Raw genomic sequence first — 11,952 nt, forward strand, 5'->3', positions numbered from 1 at the left:
TCTCTCTCTCTCTCTCTCTCTCTCTCTCTCTCTCTCTCTCTCTCTCTGTCTTTGTTTCAATAAGATGTCTGTGGTCAGGGTGATTTGACTCTCTAATTGACAGTTGTTAGAAACCTCCCTTCTGCCCAGGCTGCCCTAAGCCCAGGCTCAGTCGCCAAGCAGCCCCTATTTGTCAGCCAGCTGGACAACCGTCGTGCCAGCGGGCTGCTTTGAACACTTCACGGATGTCTTGAGAAAGCTACGCTGCGACCACAGCTGCTTGCTGCCAAAGCACTGCCCCAGCTCCAAGAGGCACTCTTCCAGACACTTCTGTTTCAGATAGCTTGCGCCAGACTCCTTGCCACGGCAAGGCTTGGTGAATTCTCGGTTGTTTTCACCCAGACTGAGGGTCGCCGCCTCCCACCCTGATCCAGAAGAGTGGCCGTGATTGGTACAGATGTGGTCTTTCGTCTGAATGGACTGTGCTGTGACTGGTGCAAAGACAGTCTTTCATTTGCATGAAGGGTTATGCCAGAGTGCAAACACTCTTGTCTCCCCACTTCTAGCAGTGCAAACAGGCTGTTCAGTGTACTTCTGAAGAAGTCAAAAGACGCCCTTCTGTGCTGCCCCCTGGTGTTGTGACATTAGGTCGATTACAAGACTCTCTCTCTCCTCTCTCTCTCTCTCTCTCTCTCTTTTAATTGCTTGTTTGTTTGTTTCTTTGGTTTTTTTTTTGAGACAGGGTCTCACTACACAGCTCTGGCTGTCCTAGAACTAACTATGTAGACCAGGCTAGCCTCAAACTCACAGAGATCCACTTGCCTCTGTCTCCCAAGTGCTGGGATTAAAGGTGTGTGCAGTGCGGTGCAACCCTACCTGGTCTGTTACTTCTCTCTCCTCCCCCCCCCCTCTTTGGTTTTTTTTCCAGACAGGGTTTCTCTGTATAGCCCTGGCTGCCCTGGAACTCACTTTGTAGCCGGGGCTGGCCTCAAACTCATAAATCCGCCTGCCTCTGCCTCCCTAGTGCTGGGATTAAAGGCGTGCGCCACCACACCCGGCTTACTTCTCTTTTTAAACTTTAAACAAATTTAATGTGTGTGTGTGTATGTGTGTGTGTGTGTGTGCATGTGCGCGTGTGCACGCGCATTGTGTACATGTGGAAGTCAGAGGACAACTCTAGAACTGGCTATTCGCTTCCACTTCTATATGAATTCTGGGGATCAAACTCAAGGGGCCAGAGCCTCTGGGCAAGCCCTTTACCTGTTGAGCCATCTTGTGGCTTTCCTCTCTTACTTTTGATTTTTCTCACTAGTGGAGCAAGCTGAGCTGGGCAGAGACTGTGGAGACAGCCACGGGACAGCAGCAGTTGCGAAGGTGACAGCCTCCTCAGTGGCAGCCACAGTAGTGGTTAGAGGGCAGCTGAAGAGTGGCAGAGAGTGCTCGCTGGGTGGGGAGCAGAAGTTACAGACGTGACAGAAGCTATGAAGACCAGAAGGCGGAAGGTAGAAGGCGAGTAACCGTAAGTTTCCAGGACTGGAAAACTTCCATAGAGCTGCTGAGCCTTAAGGCCCAAGAGTGTCTGCACGCTAGGCTTGAGCTGGGAAACATGAGGCACAGTGGAAGCCGAGGATCCCAGGACCAGAGTTGTCGCACTAACAGGTGCTGCTCATTGCTGAACATGGCTGCCTGCTGCTCCTGCTCGAAGTTGGCAGTCAAGGTTACGACAGCAGCCAGTGCTGCAAGCCTCCGACCTGAAGAGTCTCTGGCTGCTGAAGCCTGGACCAATAGGCCCCAGATCGTCATGGTTTGGAGCTGTGAGCCTCTGGACTTGTCATTTCAGTCCCCAGGCTTTGGACGCTCAAGGGCATGGGAGTTTAGACATTAGGAGATCTTTATATCACCTATTAATAATTTCCATCCAGGTAGAGCAAAAGGGACTCAGCAGCCAGCGTTGATGTCTGCCAGGGCCAACGCCTACAAGACATTCCCAGGAAGGAAAATGTGGGCCAAAGGTTCCATACCTTCTATGTACCTTCAAGTTTGACAGCTATATACCAACATGAATGTTAATCCCAGCTCTCAGAAGGCAGAAGTAGGGGGGTCTCTGTGAGTTTAAGGGCAACTTCATCTACATAGTGAGTTCCAGGTCACCAAGGGCTATGTAGTAAGGCCTTGTCTAACAAAACTCAAAAAAAATTTTTTTTTTCCTGTAATCATAGTGCTTAGGAAGCTGAGGCAGGAGGATTTAGAAGTTCAAGGTCACCAGGTACATAGTAGGTTTGAGACCAATCTAGGTTATAGGAGACGCTGTCCTCAAACGATACAACCAAGAGTCAGGCATGGAGTTTCCTTCCTGCAACCCCAGACCTGGGAAAGCAGACACAGTAAGACTGAAATAAGTTCAAGGCCAGCCTGGTTTACACAGCCCACAGCAAATTCCAGCTTAGCCAAAGTTATATACTAAGACCTTTTCTCAAAAACAAAACAAAATAACATTGGGGCTGTGGAGAGAATGCTCGGCATTGGCTGCTCTGGAAAAGGACCCAGGCTCACTCTCCATCAACCACATGATGACGCAGAGGGCCTGTAACGCCAGTTCCGGGGACCCGATGCCCACTCCTGGCACCCATAGGCACTAGGCTTGGCAGGCCCTATACTCCCATTTGTGCAGACAAAACACTCACACACATAAAAATAAACAAATGCATTTTTTGTGTATTTTGTTTTAAGGCAGGGTCTCAGTATGTAGCTTTGGCTGTCATGTAAGTCACTATGTAGAGCAAGCTGACTTAAAACGCAGAGATGTGTGTGCCTCTGCCTCCTGAATGCTGGAATTAGTAGTGTGTACCACCCACCACATTTGGCAATAAGTCTTTTTTTTTTCTTTTTAATTGCATGGTCTGGAGAGGTAGCTCAGCAGTTAAAGGCGCTTGTTCAGATTCCCAGTCTGTCAGCTCAGAACTGTGTATAACTCCAGCCTCAGGGATATGACCCCCTCTTCTGCCCCAGGCATGTATGTGGTACACAGACATGCATACAAGCAAACACCCATACACACAACACTTTAAAAAAAAATGAAGTCCAAAACTTTGTATTCTGAAGAAGCTGGTGTGCAAAATGCCACCAAAATGGCAAACTCAACAATAACCAGTATGACTGAGAGAGAGAGAGAGAGAGAGAGATATGAGGGTTCTAATAGATCTCCTAGAATTAGCTCAGGGTTTCTAGACTTGAAATTCAAGGAACCGGTAAGACTGTTCCAGAAAATAATATTGGGAGGAAGAGGAAAAGAAAAAGAGAGGGACTAGGAAAAGGAAAAGAGAGAAAACCAACAAACCAAACAAACAAACAAGCAAGCAAACAAACAGAACAAAAACAAAAAACCAAAACCACAGCTATGAAGCCCCGAGTTCGGTGGAACGCTACATAGCCAAGTGGGGTGGTACACATCTAAAGTCCCAGCTCTTAGGAAGTGGAGGCAGCAGGATCAGAAGTTCAAGGCCACCCTAAACTACACAGTGAGTTAGATGCTATCTTGGGCTACATAAGACTCTGCCTTAAAATAAAAATAAAATTTAAATAGGTAAAGGAAGTGAACGGGTTTGTTTGTTTCGTTTTGTTGGGCTTTGGTTTGGGTTTGGTTTTGAGGCAGGATCTCACTAGAAATCGCTTTTTGACCTAGAACTCCATATGTAGATCAGGCTGGCCTCGAAGTCACAGAGACCCGCTTGCTTCTACCCCAAGTGATGAGATTAAAAGGATACTTGAATATTAAAGAAGTGTAAAGAACATGAAACCATGTGCATGCTTGGGCAGCACACTTGCTGAAGTCAGAACGATGAAGAGACAGTTAGCACAGCCCCGTGCATGACTGACATGCAGACTTGCAAAGGGTCCCATACTTTGTATTTGTGACTAAGGATGTTTCTTCTAAAACCAATAATGCTACACTGTCTTAAGTGACATTTAAGTCTACTTTGTTCACTGATGTAAAGGAGCTTAAAAAGATCATATAAGAAAAAAAAAACCCACATTGCTGCTTTGATCACTCCCAGTGAGTAAATGGATGTTTGGAATTAAAAAGAAAAGACAACGAAGCACATAGTATAAGAGGTATATAAAGAATAAAGAAAAAAGAACAAAGTAGGAAATGGGTGTGTAAGTTTCCTGGCTCATGGGACCTAAAAACACACTGCCTGTCTTAGTTAGGGTTTTACTGCTGTAAACACGGTCATCACCGTGACAAAGGCAAGTCTTATAAGGACATCACTTAATTAGGGCTAGCTTACAGGTTCTGAGGTTCAGTTCATTATCATCGAGGCGGGAACATGGCAACATTCAAGCAGGCATGTTACAGGAGGAGCTGAGGTTTCTACATCTTCATCTGAAGGCTGCTTCCAGGCAGCTAGGCTGAGGGTCTTAAAGCGCACACCCGCAGTGACAGACCTACTCCAACAGGGCCACACCTTCTAATAGTGCCACGCCCTGGGCTGAGCATACACAACCTATCATACTACCTCTGTGCCAAAAGACCAGGTTTCTTTCTTCACAGGCCCCTGGATGCAATGGGTGCAAACAGCAGCCTCCTTGGGAGGTGTGGCCTGCACCTTGCTTGATTGCCCTGAGCGCCTTCAAGACAGAGTTTTTGATGGATATGCTTGTCTCTGAGCTCAGCCATTCACACTCTAGGCTGCAGACCTCTAAACCCACTCACTGCCTTTGGGAACCCCCACAACACAGGGGTCAGGTCCACACAAATCAGGTCATCATGTCTATCTGCTTCAAGATGCAAAATAAGGAACATGTGTCTGAGAGTCTGGGAAAGGCCAGGTTCAAGTTCTTCTGGCCACCAGAAGATCTACATCTCAAAGAACCGGAATTCATCAGATTTAATGCAGATGAATTTGAAGTTATAGTAGCTGAAAATGAGCTTATCTCTGGTGTCTGTGGGGTCAAGTACATCACCATTTCCTGGCCCACTGGTGGCCCTTCACTCCTGAGGCTGACTTCCACATTCTGTCAATGTTTACTAATACCACTCACTCACATCCAAAACCAGCAAGCAAGCAAACAAACAGAAACACAAACCACGAAGCCAGATATACTGACTGCAATCCTAGCCTTTGGTAAGTGGAAGCCCAAGGATCAGGATTTCAAAGCCAGCCTCAGCTACCAAAGGAGTATGAGACCATCCTGGGATACCTAAAAACCTGCTTTTAAAAAGCACATACCACTCCCCCTACATACAGCAGCAGCACACCTGTAATCACAGCATTTAGGAAGCTAAGGCAGGAAGGTTGAGATTTCAAGGACTCTCTGGACCACAGAAAGGGACACCATCTCAAAAACTAAGCAAATAAAACAACAAAAGCACGTGCACAAAAAAGCCAGACTAAAGGGAAAGATGCGTCGTTGCCATGTTTGTAAACTAGAAGATTCGCTAGTGATGAGATGTTAATTCTCCAATTGATCTAGGTAGTCAACATGATCTGTTTCTCTAGAAACATCAACAGTCTGTTTCTCTAGAAGTCAACAAAGAGATGCTAAAATTTATATCAAAATCCAATAGCATGGTGGAACACACTTAAAATACCAGCTCTGGAGAGGCTAAGGCCTATGTTATTAAAAACAAAACAACAACAACAAAACAAAGCAACTGTAGTTGTGGGTGGCTGTAAGCCACAATGAGGGTGCTGGGAACTGAACCCATATCCTCTGGAAGAGCAGCCAGTTCTCTTAACTGCTGAGCCATCTCTCCATCCCCCATGTTCTCATTTCTGGACCAACCACTGCAGTATACAACCAAGGGACCAAGGCAAGGATGTGGCTCAGTGAGCCTCCGCAGTGTTTTTAAGAGACAAGGGCCTTTCTCTGATGATGAGGATGGCAGCAAACTTCCAGGCTCGAATAATTCTCTTGCCTTGACATATGGAGTAGCTGGGACAAAAGGTGTCTGTCACTGTGCCTGGCACATCAAATGTTCTCAGAGTCTGGTCATCTGAAGCTAGAATCAGAATTACCAGGGACCTTGACTCTGGGTATCCGGGGGTTCACCTGGGAACCTGCCACTGTAGTATCAGTCAGGGTAAGGCATCTGTATCCTGGGACTCGGCTCTGGTCGCCATTATCCAGTTAACGTGCTGACTGCTGGGGGAGAGCTGTTTCTGTCTTTGGATTCTCGTGTTTGGTTCAGATGTTCTGAGTCGAAGTGTCAGCACCATGTCTTCCTGAGGTGAGAGGGACGTCACCCAGCTTGGTGCTGGTCTTCACTGCTCTGGCATTTGCGGACTGGATTGTATTTCTGCCTGCTGGGGTCCTAACACTGCCACAGAAGCCGTGGAAGGGAGGCAAGCAGTTGTAGGCCAGCTTGGGCTATGCTGTGTATGACCCTGGGGGAGCGGGAGGGGGAGGATCTGCAATAGTAAACAGTATATAATGAACTTCCTTGAAGCCCACCCACCACTTAAGACCTTCACTAGATCTGGAGATCCTGAATTCCAGGCTTTCTTCGGATTCAAGCTTACCTTACATTTTATATTTTTACATTTATTTATTTGTTTGGTGTGTGTGTGTGTGTGTGTGTGTGTGTGTGTGTGTGTGTGTGTATACATCAAAGTACCACAACTTGCATGTAGAAGTCAGAGGACAATTTTCAGGAGTTGGTTCTCTCCTTCCACCATTGAGGGTCCCTCACAAAGTCCTTTAGAGTGGGCCATCTTGGGAACGGAACAAAATACCTTGTAGGTCCTGATTGGGTGATGAATATAGCAAGATGGGAGAGCACAACCTTAGTGAAGATGTTGAGATCATAGTGGGTCCATAAAAGAGAGGACCTCACTCCCAAGGGAGATCCACAGAACGTAGGGCAAACCTCAGCTCTGGTTGAGGATAGACAGATGCCCGGGGAACGACCCAGGGCAAAAAGAGCACTGCAGAGCCCCAATAGGCACCCAGCTGCCAGCTCTCTGCTGGCGGGGCCTCAAGCTCCCCAGCAGTTGCAACACTCGGTGGGTTGCACTAGACCTCCATGCCGCACGAGGGAGCTCCAGATAAGTCCTCCAGCGCACTCGCGCCCAGCCGCGGTCGCTCTAGCCGTGCGGCGGCGGCGCGGGGCGTGTCGGGAAAGCGGCGGGCTGGTGCGATCCTTGGCAGCGGCGGCGGCGGCGGCGGCGGCGGTGGCGGGAGCCATGGTGGGTGGCGAGGCCAGCGCCGCGGTGGAGAAGCTCGTTTCCGGCGTGCGGCAGGCCGCCGACTTCGCCGAGCAGTTTCGTTCCTACTCGGAGAGCGAGAAGCAATGGAAAGCGCGCATGGAGTTCATCCTGCGCCACTTGCCTGACTACCACGACCCACCCGACAGAGGTGGCCGCCTGGACCAGCTGCTGTCCTTATCCATGGTCTGGGCCAACCACCTCTTCCTGGGTTGCAGGTGCGGACCCCCGACGGCTGGCTGACCTTGTCCCCATCAGTCGATCCTCAACTTGGGCATATACACTGCTCCACGCTGAACCTGGCTCCAGCCTCCTACTGATCCCCTCTTAGCGTTCCCTCGGGAAAGATCTCTCCTCTGAGCCTCGCTTTTCTCTTGTGAATGAGTGGTTGGGATGACTACAGCAGCTGAATGATAGGGCGGGCAGTGCAGGTGTGCTCCAAGGCGGCCGTATTGCAATGGTCGTTGTTATTACTGCTTATTAGCCCAGAGGACTTCCTTTTCAGAGTGTGTTTGAAGTCCATTAGCTGCTGTCGCCCAGGTGACGAAAGTGCAGACTCCCCCTCTAGATGAAGACACCTAGCAAGAGGATGTGATATAGCTCACCGTTGGTGGGTTTCACGCTAAGGCAGGCTGGAATCTTTTCTCCCCTTTCTCCTCTTGGCTTCCCTCTTATGAAAGTAACTCATGCCTTCATGTTGCTGACCTAACACCGGCCCTCCCCAGCCATTGTGATCACACCTGGAAGACAAGAGCCTGGCCTTGAGATATTCCACCTGGAAAAGACACCAGGTTTTTACACTCCCTTGTGATTTTTTAATTTTTTAGGCGATCTTCCCTTATAACTGAGACTGGCTTCCAGTTTACTATGTAGCCCAGGCAATCCTAGAACAACCATGTCCTGAGAGGCTTGCATGTCCAAGCTCTTCCAGGCTTCCAGAGTTTGTTGAGGTGTTAGACCAGGAGACCCTCACTCAGACCTGATTTTGTAGTGTCTAGCTGGTCACAGGACCCCTCCAGGCCAAAGTGCTTGGTTTACTTTTTGGGTTTTGTGTTAGGGATGAAACCCAGGCCCTTACACATCCTAAATAAGTACAGTATCACCGACCCTCATCACCAGTGCTGAAGCTACTGGGTTTCAGATCTTGGGATGATTTGTCAGAACCGGATGTGGGGCCGTTGAGCCAGACACACCCATCACACACACAGGCCCATCCTCCCTCCTGCCTTCTAGGTGCCCTTTAAAATCTGAGATTACAGGATCCAAGCTCAGACATGTGCCTGAGAACTGAACAAAAGGGACAAGTGGTGCTATTTTCATGAGGCCAACGTTCTATGTGTTTTAAAAATAATCCAGTTTTAGGCCCTCAAATCTAGGTAAATCTCATCCAGGAATATGTACCAGCGGGTATATGGTGCTCCTGTTTCTGTAATTTTAATTTAGTTGTTTGTTTGTTTGTTTATACCTGTTTTGTCTATATACCTGCACCATAAGAGTGCCTCCTGCCGTTGGAGGCCAGAAGACGGCTTTGGATTCCCTGGGACGGAAGTTGCAGGTGGTGGTGAGCCACCTGATGTGGGTGCTGGGAATTGAAACTGGGTCCTCTGAGAGCAAGTGCTCTTCACTGCTAAATTATCTCTCCAAACTCCTGGTTTTGTCTTTTTTTTTTTTTTTTTTTAAAAAAAGACTTTTATGTGTATGGCTGTGTAACAAGTGGGTACCTAGTATCCTCAGAGGCCAGAAGAGCGTGCCAGATAATCTGAGACCTGAAATTAACAGCCGTGTAGAAACTGAGCGCAGGTCCTTTAGAAGAGTCAGAGGTGCTGTCCTAGCTGCTGAGCCGTGTCTCTTGCCCCTGTTTGTGTAATTCTTGAAACATCTGCTATATTGGCATTGTTCTCCAGCGTAGCTCTGTCCTCACAGTCAGGAAGAACTATTCGTTAACCTGTATGCTAAGCACCTATAGTTTCCCCTGCAGTATCAAATCAGTCTTTACAGAACTTGATCTATACACATCTGTATTCCAGTTATAGCAAAGGCTGAGGCAGGACAATTGCTTAAGCCTCAGATGGCATAGCGGGACCTTACCAGTGACCAAGCGGTTCTGTATTCCAGGGGTAGCATTTACAGTCTAATAACTACACTTTCTTACTAACCCCTAGTGACAGTGAGTCTTCCCAGGTTTTTACCTTCCTGCTTTTTATTTTGCAGTTATAATAAAGACCTTNTGGACAAGGTGATGGAAATGGCTGATGGGATTGAAGTGGAAGACCTGCCACAGTTTACAACCAGAAGCGAACTAATGAAGAAGGTGAGAAGCATTTGCAAGTGTAGCTACCAAGGGCCCGGCTTACGCTGCACTGTGTTGGTTTGAACATTCTCCTTCCCTGAATCACAGTCTGAAGGCCTTCCCTTATTTCTTCACAGCTGGTGTAAACCTTTTCTTAACTAGATAACAGGTCAGAGTGATAAATTATGCACTGTGGAGTAACAAGTAGGCTCAATCTCTTTGATTTGTCTGCAACACTCCTTTCTCTTGGTGCCAGGGATTGAACCTCTCCTTATGCTAGAAAACCAAGGAACCAGTCCAGAGGGTCCTAAAAACAAACTGAAAGCATTTTCAAGTTAGACTGCTCCTGCAGGGCTCCAGTGAGTGTCGCAGACATTTCACACATCCATGCTTCCTGCTGCACCGTTCACAGTGAGCAGCCTCGATACCCATCAGTAGGTGTGGATGATGGAAATGCAGTCCAGATACACCACGAAAGCTTGTTCAGCTGTAACGAAAGATGAAATTGAGTGTCCATGGGAAATGGATAGAAACGGAGATCATTATGTTGAACAAAAAAGGCTAGATGGAGAAAAAACAATCACCATGTTTTCTTTCCCAGGTAAAGTGTAGGGGAGTGTGTATCATTTGTGCATTAATAAGAGTTGAACCTAGAGCCCCGTATGTGCCAGGCAAGGGCTCTCCCTGATCTGGGTATCCGCTTCTTCTGTACTTTTTTCAGAGTCTTACTCGGCTTCACCTTGATCTTTAGCCTGGCAAGCCTTGGGATCGCAGCCCTGCCTCTGCTCCCTGGTGGCCTAGATGACATCTCTGTCTCTAGCCACAGCAGTTTTGCTTATTTATTTATTTATTCATTTATTTAAGTTTTTGTTTTTTGTACTTTTTCCTCCTGAGTTCAGGGATTATAGGCATAAACCCCCAGACTTGGCTTGTTTTGCTTATTTAAAAAAAAGAAACATTTTGGTTAGAGTGCTAAAGTTAGAAGTACATCATTTTAGAGTAGTTCATTACAGGGTATCTCTGCCTCAGCAGGTCAGGGCTGGACCAGACTTGTGTGGACTCTGACTAGCTGATAAGGAATGTGGTGGAGTAATGTCCAGACACCACAGCTGAGATCTGGTCCTCAGAACGTAGTCTTATGGCTGTGGCCTTGTCCACAGTGAGCTTTGCCCTAGAGTCTTATGTCTGGATCCTGATCCCTGGGGCCAGGGAGAGGCAGAGGAAACGTTGGAGAATAAGGCTGTGAGTCCTAGCTACACGCCTCCCCCAGCCCCTACAAGTGTGTTTTTCTCGCATCTGTCCTGGTCTCTTTAGCCACCAGACTTGCTCCCTTGTTCCCTAAAGTGTGTTTGATATCTATCCAGCCTTTTAGATAAAATTTGAAATTCTTTATTTGGATAGAATATAAGATTTACTGCTGAGTGTGATTCAGGAGACAGTGTAGCCATGTGGAAGCCAAGGGTGCAGGGCCTGCTATGACACCACAGACATGGGAGATCATCCTCTTCTCAGCCCCTAAGTCTTCAGACTTACTTGTATTAAACTTGGTAAAGCCCGCATCTGTGAGCTTCCCAGAGACATCTCAGATAGTCTAGAGCCTGTAAGCCATAACACAGACCGACAGGACAACATCTTGATAGGGTGATATGGAAAGGGCCCAGTTATGCTCATATAGGGAAGCCATACTTGCTCAAATGGACTTGACACTTACACTCCAGGCTTTGAAAGAAACAGCCTGTGGAAACAAAGTAGGAATTCTAGCACTTTCTTCTTCTGCCCCAAGTCACAGGTGTTGGTCTTGGGCCAGTGAGATGGCTCAGCCAGAGAGGTGTTTGCTGGCAAGCTTTAAGACCTGAGATCAAGCCTTGGAATCCATGGTGGAAAGAGAGAACCAACTCCTAAAAGTTAACTCCTGAAAGTTGTCTGCTAACCTTTCTTGGGACCTCCTCAGGCATCAGGCATACACTTGGTGCACTGACATACATGCAGACAAAACACCTATATACATGAGTGCTGTGTATAGTTCTTGTAATCCCGCTTTAAGCTCTGGGCAGACAGTGCTACCAGCCCTGCCAGGTTCTCTTGGATCCATGGATGAAAGACACACATACAGATTAGGATCTTCTAAGCTTTCCTCTGCTGTTGGGTGAGCCCTTCTTTTAACTCCCAGCTCAGCACCCTAAATCTGCCCTCAGCTTACTTATTATGTTTCTAACCTCCATCTGCCACCCTAGGCCCAGTTGGGGAAGTGGCCAGTAGTCACTCCACCCTGGATCTCACATGACTAGTGGCCTTTTCTCCTTCCAAAGTATGACAGATCTCTTCCCCCTCTCCTGCGTCTGCTAGCCTGCCTACCTGTTCTGCCCAGCTCATTGGCCGCTAGCATCTTTAGTGATGGATCAAGAACCAATTGGGGAACAGGATCTTAGCATCAGAACCACCCCCTACATCTCACCTTTTCTGTCCAATTAAAAA

The 11,952-nt window shown here is 47.7% G+C and overlaps 1 protein-coding gene across 1 annotated transcript in view; it reads left to right on the forward strand.

The window, feature by feature from the left end:
- Positions 1–7,105: 7,105 nt before the first annotated feature.
- Positions 7,106–11,952, forward strand: part of Cdkn2aipnl (CDKN2A interacting protein N-terminal like) — a 6,899-nt gene continuing 2,052 nt past the window's right edge. The window contains exons 1-2 of the mRNA XM_021213720.2: positions 7,106–7,405; positions 9,399–9,498. Coding sequence (XP_021069379.1) covers positions 7,167–7,405; positions 9,399–9,498 — 339 coding nt within the window. The 5' untranslated portion in view covers positions 7,106–7,166. The remainder of the gene's footprint in view (positions 7,406–9,398; positions 9,499–11,952) is intronic.

Source organism: Mus pahari, chromosome 14, assembly GCF_900095145.1.
Source record: "Mus pahari chromosome 14, PAHARI_EIJ_v1.1, whole genome shotgun sequence".
Lineage (NCBI taxonomy): Eukaryota > Metazoa > Chordata > Mammalia > Rodentia > Muridae > Mus > Mus pahari.